At 35.3% G+C, this 19,119-nt stretch overlaps 1 protein-coding gene across 8 annotated transcripts in view; it reads left to right on the forward strand.

Moving 5' to 3' along the window:
- Positions 1-19,119, forward strand: part of CEP128 (centrosomal protein 128) — a 135,146-nt gene that overhangs the window by 104,358 nt on the left and 11,669 nt on the right. For 6 of the 8 annotated variants that reach the window (XM_064512226.1, XM_064512227.1, XM_026111357.2 and 3 more), the window contains 3 exons: positions 10,766-10,843; positions 12,982-13,095; positions 16,592-16,700. In XM_064512226.1, the coding sequence (XP_064368296.1) occupies positions 10,766-10,843; positions 12,982-13,095; positions 16,592-16,700 (301 nt within the window). Of the gene's footprint in view, positions 1-10,765; positions 10,844-12,981; positions 13,096-16,591; positions 16,701-19,119 lie in introns of those variants that run through there. The other 2 variants (XR_010389353.1, XM_064512230.1) reach the window with 2 other exon arrangements.

Consider the following 19,119-nt stretch of genomic DNA (forward strand, 5'->3'; position numbering starts at 1 on the left):
ACATTCAAGTTTGTGGTGCTGAATTCAGCTTGAAATCAATCACTGCTTTCATTATTACCGACATAGGAAGATGTGTGATGTTACAGCCTCAGATTGCAGGCAAGAAAAGTATGGTTATCAGTAAGACTGTTTCTCCCAAGGCAGTATTTTTACTTTTAGCATAAAGTTCTATTATGATGTTTGGCAATTCATTTAAACTGATATTTTCATAGGCAGTTAATAATTTTGTGTTCCTCTTTTTCTGAGTTACTGACTTTCTGACTCTTGAGGCCTGATTTTCAGAAATGCTAAGTTGTAGTAACAGCTAAATTCAGTGTCAGTTCCACAGTATATATATTGCTAAGTACATTTGATATGTTACATAGCTGATAGTGAATACTGTAAAATCGTAAGTAATTTTTACCTTTTTATCTGTCTCAGTTCTCTGAGGATAGTAGCACGCTCTTTCCCCTTTCCCTTAAGAGATCTTAAAAAAACATATTTATGCCCCCTGAATGTGTCGCAATGAGCTGTGGTAGAAAAGCCCTGGAGCAAAGAAATGCTGAAGGCTTGTTGTTTGAGATGGATAAGAATCCTTCCATTTACAGTGTGTACATGTATATAGCTGTACATCTATGCAGCATTTATAGCAGTGAGTACATAATAGTTAAAGTACTCATAATTGTGTAATGTTGTATAATCTTACTTTCTGTTATCTGAGTGCTCACAGCAGTGTAGTCAAAAAGTAAAGTCATGTAGCTTATAATTTGATTCAAGTACAGAGACTGGAATTAAGAAATTAAGTTCAAATTGAGTTCAAATTGAAGCAAAATTCTTAGGGGAGAGATTCCTTAAATTGTGTAGACAACATTTTCTTAGGAGAATTTTGAAGGAAAGGTAGCAGTTCACATGACTTGCAAGATGCATAAAAGAGCAAAAGAGAGAAAAGACATGACACATGCAAGCTAGGCAAAATGTGTAGGAAGGCTTCAAATCTCCAGGGCTAAGTTTCTAAAGTATGGGACCGTTGGTTTGCTAGGTTAGGAAACTCATCTACATTTTCTTCCATAATATTCTTATTCTGCCTGAGGCTGGGAAGAAATTGATCTGCACGAGACTACATGAAGTTTTGTGCAGGACTGTCTGAGATCACCAGAAGTCTCTTACAGTCACTTTTAGAATCATTTTTACCCTGCACGTACCTTTTAAGCAAAAGAAAACCATATGCATCTAACAATAAATGTAGTTCTTGAATCCCTAGCTCTGTTCTAAGCAATGATCTGAAAGCTGTGGCTTGATGTACATATTTTGAAAGGTGTGTGCGGCAGCCCACTCTCTTTCCTTTCTCTAATATCTACCTCATTTCTGTCTCCTGCGGTTTCCAGTAAAATTGTTGGTGTAGCCATGTGATGAACTCAGCAATTTAGGCAAAAAGAATTTGTGAAAGAAATGTAACAAGAACCTAGGGAGATCCATTTCAGAGCTCTGGGTGAATAAACCTTCTCCCTGGAGTAAGAGGCCTGAAAAAAAAGTCTTTTTAAACTCAGAAAAGCCAAGTTTGTTAGACTATAAGCTAGGATAGTGAACTTTTTAAGCAGTTAAAGCTCAAAGTGAGTAGTAAGATGGAACAGGAATAGAGAGGTCTCTGAGCAAATCTCTTTCTACCTACTGTGTCCTTGTAGGGCAGGTCCTTGCTTCCAGGTTTAGTTTAATCTAACTCAGTGATTTTGTGAGTTTCAGCAACCTCTTCTTCCCAAGTTTCCTTTTATACCTTAGAAGGTCCTTTGCATCATCTCTGAGGCCTGTCAGCTCCTTCTCCTCTCAGCAGTTTATTTGAGCTGGAAGCCACATCCCCTGCCCATTAGTTGTACTCTCTGCCATACCAGCAGTTTCTTGAACCTTCTGTCCCCTGAGCAAACTCACTTGGTTCCCAAGGAAAGTGCAGTATTACCAGCCTCCTTCAGGACACTGCACCTCACCCAGCCTGAAGGAAACTTACGTATTACCTGAGAACAAATGCTATCTGTTATGAAAAGCTTTGGGGTTTTTTTTGTTTGTTTTTCTTCAGTCTGATTCTCCAGTCTGGTTCACTAGATAGCTATGCAGCTAGGTGTTCCGGCAGGGTACACAGAGCAGGACAGGAGCAGAAGCTGTGTGAAAAGAAGGAAGAACAGGGGCTACTTAGGCAGACCCACTATTGGATGTGAAAGGGATAAAGGAGTAAGGTGCGTTCTTGTTGGTGGGTGTAATCATCCCTCAGCTTCAGTACTTGAGAAGTGCCGAGAGAGATGCCTAAGTACTACAGGCAAAACTGAAGTCTCCAGTACCTGAAGATTATCTGTGTGTTTTGTTTGGATTTTCTTTTTGTTTAATACTCTTTAATACACAGGATTTAGTTATTACATAGCTATTAAAAAGTATTTTTGCTGGTTACTTTAGTAATCAATTGTGTGGCTTGATATTTTGCCAGAATGAATATGATTTATCTTCAAATAAAGGTTTTTAGTTCACCTAAGTTCTTACAAAACTACAGGCTTTGGCCCTATGTTATTTCTAGAAAAAGGTGCATGTTTTTTCTTGGAGGAAAAAACTCTGTATTGTGTTCTTTGATGCAGCTACAATGGGAAGTACATCTAATTCTCATGAAGAGGTAAAGGTGCCTCTAACAGGTGCAGGCTTTGCTAACATGCGATGTTTGTGACTTCAGCTGCATGTTATATTCCTCTGCCTTTGTGGCACTGACTTAAAAGACAGGAAAGTTTTATTTAAATCAGTCATACCAGTTATTCCACTGAAGTTATTCCAGTGAACATGTGTGTTATATTTTCCTTGACAGATGAGACAGCTTGCTGTTTTCAGTAGAGAACTCAGAAGTGAGGATACCACTTGCTCAGAATACTTGGGTCAGACTTTTCAGGATATGATTCTGTTTTTTGTTACGATGTCATAAATTTAGGATAACTCTAGTTATCCTATTCTGTAAAATAGTTCTTTTATATAAATTTCCTTTTCGGTATGATGATTTATGTGTTTTGTTACAACTCTTACTTTACGTTTATGAAAGTAAGATTTTGAATACCACTACTATAGATTTCTATGTGCACATAAACATAGCAATGTAAGAGCTATTAGTTTCTTATTCTGTAGCAGTAGGCTAAAAGTTGCATCAGTTTTCTGATTAATCACCCATTCTAGCACAAGAATTGGAAGGCTGGCAGTGCTCAATGCGTTTTGCAGAGTATGTGCCTGCCTTTACATTGTTCATTTTATGGTGCATGCAAGCTTTCCCTCTCCCTCTCGCCCTCTGCTTTCCATCAATAAGGAAATCTTGCAGTTGGCGCTCCTGACTTTCCTGGCCATCATACTTTGTAGCTCTGAATGTTTAGGAAATCTTTAAGGGTTAACATTCTCTTTTCTCTTTGGTCTGCTTCCGTGGTGTCTTGCCAGAACTGACATTACATCAAAGTCCTTCTAGTTCTTCTAGAACACAGCCATTCTTTGATCTTATAAAAATGACTGGGAGAGTAGCAGTGTTCTGAGATGCTCTGTCCTGCCTGCCTCACCCTTTCCTTTCCTTTCATCAGTGAGCCAGTGCATCACTTCCTTTTGCTGGTGGTACAAAACTTTCCCAAGATTCATTAATTCCTTCCTCTACTCCTGTGAAGTAGCTCCCAGTGCGTAGTAGTGCTCACAGCCAAGAGGTTTTTTTCTCCTGACACTTACCTTCCTCTCCCTTCCTCCTTGCTGCTGTCTGCTCCTCCCACATAGCTATTGCTCTTGCTTAAATACCCTGCTTATGCATCCATCCTCTGCCCCCTAGAACATTTTACTTGTTCTTTTAGTTTTTTTGCTAATATAGCCACCTTTAGTTTTCTTCCAACATTTTGCTAACTTTTTCTGTTAAAGAATAAGGTATTTTGACATAATGAATATGATTTTTTTTAACAGTCACCTTCCTCACCCGTTCACACTTATTTCTCATTTCCTGCCCAATGATGGAATTTAAAATAGAAACCAAAAATACTAGAATAAATAAATTTATAAGATTCTTCACAACTTTTCTAATTTATAGATTCCAGTTAAGGCTGTGTTCTTGCACAAACTCCACAAACTAAAATAGATATCTATTTCTAATGTCACCTCTCTAATCCTCCTTCCCTCAAAACTGATATGCAGCATTAATATTTCCTCTTCATTAAAAATTTTCTTCATTATGTTGGAAAACTGAATTACTAAATTAATGAAAAATTAGATAACTTATTCTTAGAAAAGATAAATATCCTTGTGCTGAGTCTTTGAAGTCTAAATTTGCAGATAAATATAATTAAGGATAAATTTTATCTTCTTGTGTATTTGTTAAAGAATGTTTAAATTATTGGCATAAGAAATACTGCTGAACTGCTTGTGAGAGGCAGGTTATGAAATGTAGATGATGGTCTAAACTTTATTAAACTGCTCTTTGTTTGGAGGTCAGGGTGATAATTTCATATTTAGTTGTTGGTAAATAGCCATGGCGCATAGCTGACAGCCTGGCCAGATGATAACTTCATAGTTTCTCCCGTAGTGATAGCAGAATTATAATACATTCCCTAAGTAGAATGTTCCTTTTGATATTGTGAAGGTATGTCGTATTTTACAGGTTGCAAGTACTGAACCTCTGTGTCAGATTTTAATAAACTGAAATGCTCCTGGTTTCCCACTGGAGAAAGTAAAAAAAAATCTCAGTATAAATCTTTATTATAAGAGAATGCAATTTTTTTAGATATAAGTTATTTCTCTTAGTTTAACTAGGAGTGCTGATACACAGTGGTCTTCACTGAAGACTTTTTTTGAACATAGTGTATAAATATATGTATGCACATATAAATGTAATTTTAAAAGGAGGCCCTGTGTGTTCCATCCACAGGATTGTCTTTAGGAATGTCATCCTTTCATCTCTTAAACATAGGTCTATGAATTCTTCCATAGAATATAGGATGCTTGTAAGTTGATAAGTAACATACAGATATATCTGGTATAGCATGCAGTTTTGCAGGTTACATAACACAGAACAAGTTAAAGTTATGCTTGACAGCAAACTAAAGCTTAAAATGTTTCTAGTGTGCTGCTAGATCCTTCATTATAGTCTTAAATGTTTTATATTTAATCAAATCTACAGCCTTAGGAACACAGCTACACTAGTTGATACCACTATAAATTTTTCATTCTTTTATTATCATTCACCTTGTTATTAAAATGGGGAAATCCGTAAGCCAGATTCCTGATTTCCCCCCCAACTCCGACACCAACAGTAGTTCTTCTTTCCTGTGAAGAGTCTGTTAATTAAATGTTTGTAATGCTTTTTGAAAGGTTTTATGAAATACTGTTAACATACAAAACATTGATGTGAATTATATGTAATAATTTTTAGTCTGCAAAACTCCAGAAAGTTGAAGATAGCATTCATGAATGACATGGAACTTTTTATACCCTTAAGAATGTGTGCCCAATAACATTGGCACATTTACACAATTGTAATTTAATGTACACAATTACATGTAATGTAATGTACACAATTACATTTCTTTACCCACTCTGCCTCCTGTGTTATACTTCTTTTAATTTCCAGTAATTATTTCCAAGGTGTCTTTCTGTTTGATCAAAACTTTAGTAAATGATAAAGAATTGATTCCCAAACTAGGTCTATGGACCTTCAGTAGTCCTCAGAGCACTAGCTGATGATTCATAGAGAGCTGGATAGGCAAAAGACAGCACTGCCTCCTCCTCATTTCCATCTGCTAGTATGCATGAAAGAACAAAAAATTCATATTATGTGCTCATGAATGAGAGAAGAGATTGTCCATGTCCCTGCAAATGGGAAAGGAAGCATCCATGAAGTTCTCTTAATTAAATGTGGTCCACCCTATGCAGAAACATCTGGAGTCTAAATTAAAAGTTCAGGTTTTTTGGCATTTGCATTGCTTTCTTATTCAGATCCCCATGTTAATAAAGATCTGTTGTTTTTCATTACTATGAATGCAGTCTCAACTTTAAAAACAATCTTAGTAGTTTAAACCTCAAAGAAACAACGTAGTGTAATGAAACCCAGTTGAACCTCTGTGTTGTGTAACTTGATAAATTTATGTTGTTGTTTATCTTTTTTTAAGGTAATGTGGTTTCTTGGTATGCTATAGTGTGTTGCAATGAAACCATCAAAACAATTGTATAGTTGGAGTAATGGTATAATTGGAATATAATGATACAAAATAGGTATCTTACTTTCTCTTGAAGTTCTCCGTATGCTTACAATATACTTAGTCATAGCATGTCCCTGCTATCATGGAATTTGGTATATGAGAGTCAAGAAAAACTCAGGTGTCTTAAATAGAGCCACACCCTGTATAAAAGAAGAATTTACCTAATGCAGTATATTCTGCATTTATTGTGATGCCAAGATCATAGAATTTACAACATATCAGTCTAGTGCTGGAGACAGAAGCAGGAACTGCACAGATTTAGAGATATTAAATTGCAAAACAAAGGATACCTTTAGAAGTGTTTAACTGCTGGATGTATCCTATTCTAGCTATTTAGGTATTCAACATGCTAAGTTCATTTAAAAAAAAAAAAGTCATCGTAGGTCACCTTTAACATTACATCTTTCATCTGAATTGTAACTGCCTGCTGAAATGTATTGCTGTCAGTTTAAATTATAGTTGCATTTAATCTTTTTATGGATATTCTTTGGGGATTAGCTAACTGGTACTTATGTCAGCTCTAATTTTCAAAAATATCTGTACTATACAGATAGCCATTTGTTTTTACCTACCTCAGAAAAGAAAGGAGCACTGTACATAAAAGTCCATAAAGTTTGGTTTCTGGTTTATGTTTATGTTTTCAATATATTGACTATAAAGCCAAACTTTATATACAAACCAGCTTTGATTTATTTGTGTATAGCATTGCAGCTTTGAGACTAAAAATAAAATGTGTGCCTGATTTTGATTTAGATCTGTCCCTTGAGACAGTGTGAAACTGTCTATCACAAAGGATACATGAATATAGAAGGATTAACTGTTCACATGCACTTTAAACATCAAAGTGTTTGTATGAAGTCATGGAAAGTGAGTAATTTGTTTTATCATTCTGTGTGAGAACACAGAACGCCCCTTCTCAAAGTAAATAATCTTTATTTTAAAAACAGAAAGATTAATAGCACTCTATGGAAGAGTCTGCTGTTAAGTAAAATACCATGAATACAGCCTCAGTCAGTACAGTTGGTGTTCCTTCCTCTTGTCAGTACTATCAGTGAACTATATCAGTACCTTCTGTTCCCTGTTAAATAATGAACAGACAGATGCAACTGTTCTCTTTAGGATTATTTGTATGCCTTATGGCATATAGCTTTCCAGTTTCTGGGAAAAACGTTAACAATACTTAATTGCCCTCTACATCAGGTGTTCACAACATCCTTTTTTGCATTTTATCTGAATGGCAAAATCCATCTCTTCTAATAGAATAGAGTGTAGTCATTAATGATACAAGTTTGGTATTTGATCTGTGTTGAGGAGATTGCCGTGCATTTCATTAAATTGTTAACAAACCAATTCTGTGAGCCAGCAAAAAGCTTTTTCATTATCTTTTTCTCCCGTTCCTCAACTTATTATTTTGTTCTCTTCTTTTTTATTGAAGTTCTCCTAACAAGCTTTTTCTTTTTTTTTGTTTTTCATTTGCACATCACAAATCATTCTTTTCAATGGTTTTATGAAGCAGGGACACATTTTTGTCCCTAAAAATGTTAGTATATGAGTTATCCTTTTCAAATCACTTCACAAATTGCTCAGAAGACTGCGAGAATTTTAGCATATAAAAGCAGCTATGCTGGGCAAGACAGAAGTTCAGTCTAGCCCACCAAGACATCGCGACAATATCCAAAAATAAATGCTTAAGGAAGGGTATATGAACAGGACAGGCACATATTTTGTTTCTCTCGTATTCATTCAGTCAGATTCCAGCCATTCAAAGCTCAGAGTTGTCCTGACCTAGATGTGGTTTCTATGAATTTGGAATCCTTTTATGGTATTTTTCTTTCATGAACTTGCCCAGTTTCTTCTTAAAACCATATCAACTTTTCCATTTTTATGCAACTTCTGATTTTATGCACATTGGTCATTTCTCCCCTCAGTCTGTCTTCCTGGCTGAAGAGGGAGTCATTCTATTTAATCATTCTTCCTATGGAAAGTATTCCATACCTTTGATCATTCTTGTTGCTCTTCTTTGAGCCTTACCCATTTCTACCTATTTCTGTGCTGAGATGGGGATCCAAAACTGTACTCAGTAGTCAAGATGCAAGCACACCGTGGATTCATACTCGGGGATAATTATGTTCTTTGGGTGTTTATTCCTTTCCTAATAATGTCCAATGTTGATTTTTGCTTTTTTGATTGTTACTGAGCACTGAGTTAGCATTAAATTTAGGATTAGTAAGCATCAAAGTAAGGATTAAATGTAAGGAATCATAAGGTTGTTCTACAGTTCTTCACAGCTGACCCTCATCTTTACTACCCTGAATGTCTTGTTAGCAGCAGCGGCAAAAATCGCGGCAAACAATGACCTACCTCACTGTGCTTTCTAGGTCTTTTATCTAGGTATTCAATAGCAGAGATCCTAGTGGAACCAGGTCACCTGGTGACCACTCTGCACCGTGAAATCTGACCGTTTACTTCTGCAGTCTGTTTGCCATCTTTTAACTTTCAAGTTAGGAAAAGATACTCCACATAGCTCATGACCACTTAGTTTTCATAGTAGCCTTTGATGAGGGATATGATCAAAAACCTTTCAGAAGTTCAAGTAGCCTATATCAGTCAGATATCCCTTATCCACAGGATTCTTGATGAAATCCAAAAACCGAGGACTGAGTATGAATATGACCTAAGGGCTGGTCTTCTGCTCTCTAGATTACGTTTAATAATGTGGCAATAGCTTCAAATGATTAATGAAATCAAGCTGAGGCACAGCTTCTTTTATTTATTTATTCTTTTCACAAAAGGCATGTGGAGTAGAGGGAATATATTTAGGAGACTTTTGGGGAGAACAAATGATGAGCATCTTCCTTAACTTTATTTACAGACAGTGTTGATGAGAGCTTTTCTTGGCATTGATATTTGGAGAGAGAATTGGAAAAGAAGACGGCTTAAGGCATTAATAGTAATAAAATTAATATTGACAATATTCTAATACCTAATATAATATACTTTTGTATATTAGTATTAACAACAATTTCTATTACGTCTATCAATATGCATTATATTAATAATTTATTTGCAGTAATATTAATGAAAATATTGATATTAACAATGTTAATAGTTTCCTAACTTGCCTGCTCACATGAGAGAAAAGCAATGAAATGAACACTCATTTCAGTTTTTTTAAATTAATTATGTGATTGAGTCTTAACTAATAAATATACTGATGAACTATGCTTTTAAAGAATAACATTCTTCTCTAAAAATTAGCTTACACAAATATAAACCTTTTTTGTAACAGTGAAGCCTATAGAGAGTTCCTAAAGTATCTATGACTGGTAAAGTACTTTTGTTGTTTGTTAGTACTGCTGATGTTTAATGGGTTGTTATACACAGCATATTACATTCGTACAGTCTTGCATCATTGTATGGCTCTTGAAGATTGCCATGCAGCTTTAAGTGATAAGGAACACAGCTTTTTGGGGAAGGCTGCACCTGTGTGCAGAGGTATGCACTGATTTTGCTCATCCTGGTTTAATTAAAAGTGTTATTCTTTTCAAATCTGAAGCCTAGGATCTAAACAGGGTGTTTTTTCTGTTGGTTTGATTATTGGGACATTCCAAGACTAGCAACAAAGCTTTTGTAGTTAAGGGCAAGTTAACCTAGTTTGCACAGACTTTAGAACATAAGTATTTTTGACTTTAGGATTGATTAATTTTGTCTGGTGTATATAAATTTTTGCTTTAAAGTCCCCGGGGAAGTAATACAGTTGATGAAGCCAGTTGTTGGTAGATAACCATACTAAGTTAACAGAACCTTATCCAAAAAAGTGTAATTTATAGAATCCTGGAGGAAATATTGCCTATTGTTAAGTACAAACACTATTGTTTCTACCTGCTTTTCAGCAAATAATGAAAGGGCAGCCTTCGAGAAGCTCCAGAGAAACCTGGCTAATGTGTTGTGCATACTTTTTATTTATAAACCACCAACTCTGCCTGTGCACGGGAACCCAAAAATGCTGCTCATTTTTTTCCAGTTCTTTGCATCTTCCTACTGGCTGGAGTTTTGAGTCACTGGTGTGAAGGTGAAATGCCATATTTTGTCACCGAGTCCAAGCCCAACTCTCTCTGAAGTGATAATTCATCTTTCAGCAGTACATAATATCAGCCTAAACTGAAAATACAGAATTTGAGTTTTGTGTACTTAGCTAAGTAATAACTGTATATCTTTCTATTTACAAAAAATGGCTTTGCTTTTACTGTGTGCTTAACTACAAAGGTATAAACACTGTGAGCGCAGATTTGTGTTTTTGCTATAGACACTTTACTTGCTGAAGCGCAATACAAGAAAATCTGATTCATGGAGACTCAGATTAAGGAAATGTGCTGTGATTTTATTTTTGTCCTCATTTTTCTGTTAATAGCCAATGTGTTGACCTGTTTACAGGTAACCAATGTGTTACCTTTTCCCATAGATGTAATGCTTTTTTAGTGTTTGAGTTAAATGAAAGGCTGAAAGCATTGATTAATTCTTTATGTTGTATCCTGTGTTCTGTTCTTTAGAGTACTCGAGTAGCTTTAGACCACCTGGAGTCTGTTCCTGAGAAACTGAGCCTGTTAGAAGATTTCAAAGATATTGGAGTAAGAAAGATGTGACTTGACTCTTTCAGTCGTTCTAAATTATTTAGGTCAATTACTGTCCTCCCAATATGTATATATAGAGCCTTTAATAACATGCCTAAAATTAAATAGGTACATATTATATAGACAAAAATGTACAGTAATCCATTCTTATCATATGTAGTTTTGTTGAAGTCACTGATTATTCCTAATTAGTAACCTAAGACTGCTGAGGCTTTTTATAATGTAAGCAAATACTGATAACTGATTATAATAGCTAAAGTCCTAATGACTGGCTCAGAATATTTGTGTTAAGTGCTGAATTCTGGTGTTAGTTACTAATAATTAAAAATACTGTAATAAAATAAAATACCCCAATTATTTAAATATTTAAAATAATAAGTGAAAATAGTTGGGCTTTACATCTTCACAGGCCTTTTTTTTCTTAACATAATGCCTGCAATTGTCACTTCTTGGTCTCAGTATCACTATCAACTCAAGATATGTTTGTTCTGACACAGTGGGACACACTGAGAGTAGTAAAGGGATACTGTCAGGAATGATAAATCCTAAATTGGATCTTGTATGGCTAAATGGCTGGAGCACTGTGTTATCGTTACTTTCCACTCATGAAGTCAGTGGCTTACTGAAAAAGAATTTGGATCCCCTCATAGCACAATATAAATTTTAAATCGGAATCAAATCACAGATCAACAAATGCACAGTGATTTCTATTTTATTTTCTATAAAAAATTTCACATCCTGAGGTGTTTGTAAGCATTTCGAAATGTATTTGTTTGGAACACCATATATTCTAATTGTTCTTGCACAAGCTCATGGGTTAAGACACACTGGAACGTATTCAGACTTCATTTTATGCTGTTTTCTTTCTGTCATATCAATAAGGTTAGGAAAAAATTACTGATTGCAGTGTTTTTAATAAAACAAAATATTGGTGAAATGTATAGCTTCAATTTCACATTCCAGGTATCCTTAGAAGATCTTTTTGTTTTGACGGAGGTTGAGGTTTGCCTTTTATTGTCTGACAATTATGCCACTCCTTTCATTTGGGTTCTAGTTTGTACATTGCTGAAGACTGAGCAAAAGTAGGCAAACAGAAGCTTAAATGTGGGGTTTCTACAGTCTCCTTCACACTTGCGCTCTCTTGCTTAAAGTTGCTATGCAATGACATTGTCATTTTCTGATTTGCTCTAGGTCACTTAGCTGTGATTTAGCCAGTATTAGTGAGATTGGAATGCAGATTCTTTGTTTTAATTTGAGCTCTGCCCCTCTCTCTTACTTATGGTTTTTTAAAGACTGTTTCTTAAGATGAGTCCCTGTCAACAACTGTATATTATTTAATAAAAAAATTTTCATTTATGTATTTATTATTCAAGAGAGCTAAACTTTATACCTCAGCTGTGAGAATGATGTCAATCTGAAGTTCCGTCAGTCTTCTATTTGAAATAATATTTTTCTTATACAAGGAAAAGGTATTATAGACTCTTCTAAATATCTGTACAGCAAAGTCCTATGGTGTTATGGTAGGTTTCTAACATATTTCAGTCTCAGTGGCATGCATGAATGAAGTCTTTCAAAACTATCTGTTGCTTTCCAATGCTAGCAAGTTAGTCCCTCAATACTATTTATAGGAAGGGAGAAGGAAAGGGAAAGTAATTCTTTGTTTGATAGTTGTTCACAAGTTGTGTGGTAGTTGTATTCATTCAAGTGAATCATTAGCTAATTCACTGAGAAGTGTTACGTTTTCATATTTGAAGATACTGTTCACTCCGTATGCCTAGAACACTGTTCTCTCTTCAAGCACTTTTTCTGAAGAGTTGTAAGTAATTTTTCCCCATTACAAAATTCCTTTGTTAGAAACTATGATAGAATTGCATTTTGGAAAGAGTTACAAGAAATCATTCAGTTATGAATCAGACTGTTCACATTTTAACCTGTTTTCATTCTAACGTTGCTGTTCTGTACAGAACATCATTCTTTCATATGGCCCCTGTATTTCTACCCCTGAAATTTAGTAATTAATTCATTCTTGGTGTATTGAAAATCCTTGGCGATACCTGTATTTACAGTAGTCAACCAACATGTATTAACTGCTTTTCACCTTACAAAATCATTTAGACCTTTCAATGCATTTCTAGGAGTCACATTGCCGAAGGGAGATGATAGAAGAACGGTATATGAAGTATAAAGAAATAGTGAGTTCCCTACAGCGGCAACTGGAAGATTCAAAAAAAAGAGTCCAACAGTTCAAGGTATATGTGTGTACTCCACTTCTTTTCTTTTCCTGGTTACTTTCAATCAGCAACAAAAACTTATTTAATCAGTATTACCTCATAGCGCAAATATAGACTAAAATCATACACAAGTGTTCATGTTCCTCTGTCTTCTGGCTGGCACATCTGCATGTAGCTGCTATAGCTGGTGTAAAATTGGCGACAAGAAATTTGTTTCCATTAAAAAGTGCTGTGAAAGATTTCCACAATCTTAAAAATTTCCTGGAAAAGCAATAGTGTGTCTTACTACTCAAATGTTTACTTGTGCCCCTGCTTGTCAAATTACTGTCTAAAAAGACTATGGATTTGTTTGTTTACTTTTTTCTGTGTCCTTTCATGTAGAAGATAAACATATAAACCTGTTTCCTCTATGAAAAGAAATTTTAATTTGTCTCATATAGTGGGTTTTTTTTTTTTTTTAATATTTGATATTTGCATTCTATACAAAAGATGCTGTACCATGTCCATTTCACAGGAAAGGAAATTCAGGCAAACAGATGTGAAATGATTTGCTGATGGTCACTCAGCTGACCAACAGCAGAGGGACTACAATGATTTCTCGTGGTACAGAACCAGGAAGTGTCTGAAATAAAAGATAAGAATCATGCCAGTATTTCTGCTGACCATCACAGGCAAAACAAGATTCATTTGCAATGTCTGTTCAGCTGTGCCTCTAAGCAGTTGAGTTCAACATCTAGGATCAGGAACCATGTATCAAATAAGTTTAAACTGTTTCTGTTCCCCGCCTCCTTCATAGCGGTCATCCTTCTGTTGCCGTATTTACCAGTGGGGCTTTTAAAAAGTAGAAAAGATAAAATAAAGACAGAGAACTTTAGTAAGTTGTTGGTGTAAGAAGACGTTAAACCATTTCAGCTACGCATGTAAGAAAGGATTGAAAGGAAGAAACAAGGCAGATTCAGCCTTTTGCTAGTGGTAACCTTCAATTTTTCAAATTTCTCATGCCTTCACATGCTAATTCAAGTGCTGTTGAAATCTGGAAAACACTGAAAAGCCAAGTGGAAGAAAACTACAATCAGCTAACAGTATAATGTAATATTGCACTAAGCTGACTGAGCTTGCTGAACTTGCATGATATGAACTCTATATTAAGAATCCAGAATAAGGGTGATTCCAGAACAATATTTTATCTCTCTTTAGACAACAGCGAGCATTTAATGGCTTCCTTTTAGGCAGGCCTAACTGGGTTTTGCATGACATACAGTAAGTACTCTTTGCTGTCACAGCTGTTACAAATAGAACAGAACGTTCAAAAACAAGTAACAGACGGGTGCTAATCTGATTTCACTGATCAGGCTGGCTTAGTCTAAGAAATCCCTTTTTAATGCTTGCCTTTCTTACCCTCCTCTGGAACTGTCTTATCTAACTCAAATACATTGTTGTTGTTTTTTTTTTTTTTTAAATAAAATTACTATTCATTGATAGTCTATTAAATGGTGGAAGAGTGTACTCTTGAGGGCATCATTCTTTTTGATAGTTTCAATTTATGATTTATATACAATCTAGTGCTTTTGCTATATAGAATAGACATATTTAATAGAGAATAACATAATGCATGTTGTGAAAGGGGAGTTCTTGTAGAAAGCTTTACATCAACCATTTTACAGTCACTTACAGAATTAAACTTTCTCCTCTGTTATGATTGTCTTCCTACTCTCTATAGTATCACACTTTTTTCAGCTTGCTTGATGACATTCATCACAGACATGTTATTTAATCACGTGTGTTAGCATGTTTTCGTTTTGAGGAGCAAAAGTGTAACCAAAGTGAATATTCCCCTAAAAGCAGTTATTTTTCTTCCCTCCTGTGATTTCTTTTGTCCCCACTCAGTCTCCCCGCTTTTCTGTAGTCATGTGAGATGCCTGTAAAGTATCTATTCATAAGAAGCAAAGTCATAATTCCTATCTGTATAGGTTAAAATGTAAGATTTCCTGTAATAAAAGAGGCTAGAAGTAGGTAGAATACCATCAAGCTCAACAACAGTGATTTTATGAGTAAGAAAGTACTGAGTGATAGCAGATAAGGAAGAAATTAGGGAAGAAGAAGGTAAATATATAATCATTAAAAAAATGATAGAGAATACCAACTAAAACAAAATCAAAGGGAGAAAGCTAGAGGGAACCCAAAGATAGATGGTTATGTGAGATGGATTTAAATATTTTAGGACAGTTTCCCTGCCACAAACAGCTGACCATCTAGTCAAACACAGCATACACATGTAAGCATAAATAAAGCTTGTGAGAAAAGGTAAAATATATAAGCTAACATTTCCATAAAGAGAAAGCCATTTTGTAATGCAGATGTTGGTAAAAGTATCTACTATTGCTTCTTTAAAAGCTCTGTTCTAGGATAGTGTTTCTGGAAGTAGAATGAAAATACAAAAACTTTGTATATTCTTTTTAAGTTGTTATTGTGTTATGTACATTTTAGGCATTAAGTCTCTCATCAGCACACAAGGGGATTAATATGTATAATTCTCATTAGTGTTAATAGGAGTAAATCCCTCTTCGTTGGTGGGACAAAAGCTCATTGTATCTCTAAATTAATGTTGGATTTTGTTTCGTTTTCTGTTTGGTTTTCAAATCTTAATACTAGCATGAATGATAAACTGCAAAATGTTTTTAGAAAAGTCTCTGAGGATAATTATGATGAAAATTCAGTAGCAAAATTAAGTATTTTATGAACTGGTACGTTTGTGCATCATCACCTCTTCTTAATTCAAGAACCTGAGTAATTTGGATACCAAGCCAAGCTTTTAATCTTGTTTTGAAAGGCATTGCAACTGGGGACCACCTACCACAGTGCTAATAAATATTTACAGAGATTTTTGTTTAAATGGCCTTTTTAAAATGATTTCTTTTTCTAGCTTATAGACATTGCTCAACAAAAAACTCTGGTGTATCGGTCTAGCTGTAAAAAGTAAAATTATTCAGACTTTACTTAATGGTTAAAATAAAAATTATAAAAAGGAACTTCAGATATTTTGGGATGAAATATCAGTGAAATCTGAGTTTTCTTAGTGGGAGGGGAAGTGGATTTAAGTTTTACTGTTGCTTACTTAGGGAGCTTCAGTAAGTTAATGTGGGTCATTCACTGGGGATAAATTCATCATTCACTGATGTCTGCCCTCCAGTTATGCTTTGTTCTGTACCCTGGATGTGATGCAAACCAGAAAAAGAGCATTTTTACAACTTCCTGTAGTGACAAAAACTTGCAGTGCTCCTAAGGCACATCAGGGAAAGCAGTTTTTGCAAAGATTTTGTAGTGATGAAATGGGCATGAAATTCATTAGGAAATTATTTTGAACCTAACTGCAATATTTGTATTCTGAGGATTGAAATCAGAGTTTTCCAGCTTATGTGAAAGCACAGCATATGCCAGTATGTATGTTACTGTATTTTTTTATTAACATTTATAGCTATGTTTGATACAAAATATTTTTCATTGGCTGTCACAGGATGTGAAAATTGATGCTGAAAATTCTAATATACAAGTGGCTGTTCCCTCTTCTAGTTGGCGAAATCAAAACAGCTTTTTGTCCAGCTCACTGCTTTCAGATTCAGGTTGTAAGTATTGTTTCACAGAAAAAATCCACCACAAAATAAGGTATTTTCCTCTTTTAAAGCTCTTTTACTTGAGTAGAGTGAGGGATTCTGTTTTTCCACAAAACTGCTAGAATTATCCTATAGGTCCTGCTGTATTTCAGCTTCAGATACTGGATGTCTTTGCATAGGATGCACTTTGTTACATTACACTGATTAGGTTTTTTAGATGGGAATGTATTTTGTTCATCATCCAAACCTACACCAAAGAAAAGGGCTGCATTTGGATTCTGCATCTCTGCATGAATAATCTTAACTGTATAAGGCCCTTACCTTTTCAGAGACGGAAGACATATTCCCCACCAAAGCATTTTTCCTAACCTTTCATTTGTACCAGTTAGCCTCATGCTGATGCAACAGATTTTTAATAGTAAGTTGTGGAGTTTCTATCCTTGCAGATATTCAAAACCTGACTAAATACAATCCTGAGCAACCTGCTCTAATTGACCTTGCTTTGAGCAGGAGTGCTGGACTAGATCTCCAGTTCCCTTTCAAACGCAACAACTTGTTTCTGTGATTCCACTGCGAAAGCTTGCTAAAATATAATGATGCAGCATAATTGTTCCTAAAATATTACAAATATCTTTATATTGCTTAACCTGAATGGAACTTGGTAGGACTTTATTACTTTAGTACTTTTTAATCAATTTTAGGCTTGTTCCCAAGAGAAAAAAGGTCCATGTGATCATGCCTTCTGTCTTTGGCATTTCTTCCCATGATAACTTATGAAGTATTTTGCAAATTTCAGTTAAAATTGACAAAAAAATAGAATTCTCCAAGATAATTAAACTGCTAGTGATTTTGTGAAAAACAGCTGCTTCAGGAGAAAGACCCAATTAATGACTCTAACAAAAGATAAGCTTCACTATGGGCTCAAATATCTCTTCTATTTGATATGCTGGCTTTCCAGGCAGTATCTTGTGTATTGGCCAGCTACTGTGTATAGCTTGAAAATAGCTGCAGCTCTGCTTTTCCACGTAGGGGAAATGATGGATAAAGCAAGTTTTATTGAGGAAGATGATGTTGCAGAATGTGTGCAGAAACTGCATGTATTGCAAGAAGGGTACAGTTAGTGGGGACGTGGGTGAGGTAGCACTGTTGCATAAGTGGAATAGGTAAGAATAGATGCAAATTAATGATGAAGCAGTTTTGCTCAAAAAAACCTTGTTGTTCAAGTGATAAGTAAATGAATTGATTCATTAGTCCTTCTTTATTCTTCCTTAAACTTCTGGATATAGTAAAGAATTTTGCAAAGAGTATGCCCCTTCCAAAGCTCTTAAGGGTTAAAATACAAAACAAAACAAATTTACGCCTATGTGTACATGTAATCTACATACCTCAGAGAACCCTGTTTCTGGAAAGTTGCATCTCATTCCCTTTTAGGGCTCTCAGGTTGCTAACAGCGTACAGTTGAGCTTGCTATGAAGTAAGTAAATATTATCTATATCCGTAAGTAAGCTTTACCTTAGAGCTTAAATGACTTGCTTGAGGCCACCTATCATTCAGTGGGAACACAAAAATAGAATATAAATTTCTTGTCTTCTGCTTTGTTCCATGGTATGCAGGGTAAAGAGGAGGTGAGCTATCAAAGAACTATGATTCTGTCTGGACATATCACTGCCATTTTTTTCTTTCTCCCATATTCATTCAACTAGATATTCCTGACTTGTGGGAGACTTCTGCAGTTGTGTGGATATTTTGTGTGTGTGTGCGTGTGTCTGTGTGTGTGTCTGTGTGTGTGGTTGGTTGATCTGAGTGGTTGCCTAGATGCCAATTTTTATTGGTGGACTGTGCAATTGTTTAGAAACTGGAATTGAAGTTGGAGGGAATTTGAAACTGAGGTATTTTTCAGATAGCTCAGCGATTGCTATCACAATCTTTCAGTAACTGTTGAGAAAAAGATGGTAGTCTATGTCAAACAGATTCTCCCTTGCTTAGAGGTAATTACTTCAGCATGAAGAAACCTGTCTGAAGTGCTGATAAACATTCCGTTCGAGGGAATCATTGGCCCGGGACAAATCTGATTGTTTGCTATGGCTTCCCTCTATCACCCAATGTGTTCATGTTATGGCTAATAAACTTGACTTTTTACTTAAAATGGATGTCTCTCTATTAGCTTCTAAGGGATAACAACGTATGATTTTGTAGAGATCTCCATAATCGGGCACATATGTAGACATACGTAACAGTATAGTTTTTCTATGTTCACTATGAAGCTAGAAGTGTTTCTGTTAACTACACAAGCCGATGCATGCAGGAGAGTTTCATCTGCAGTACTACTCAGAAATTCTTCCCATCAATGCAGCTATTCTCTAGGCATTATAAAATTTACATTCAGTATTCTGAGTTTTACATGTACATTTTGATAGGCATCCTAAAATGT

Source organism: Dromaius novaehollandiae, chromosome 5, assembly GCF_036370855.1.
Source record: "Dromaius novaehollandiae isolate bDroNov1 chromosome 5, bDroNov1.hap1, whole genome shotgun sequence".
Lineage (NCBI taxonomy): Eukaryota > Metazoa > Chordata > Aves > Casuariiformes > Dromaiidae > Dromaius > Dromaius novaehollandiae.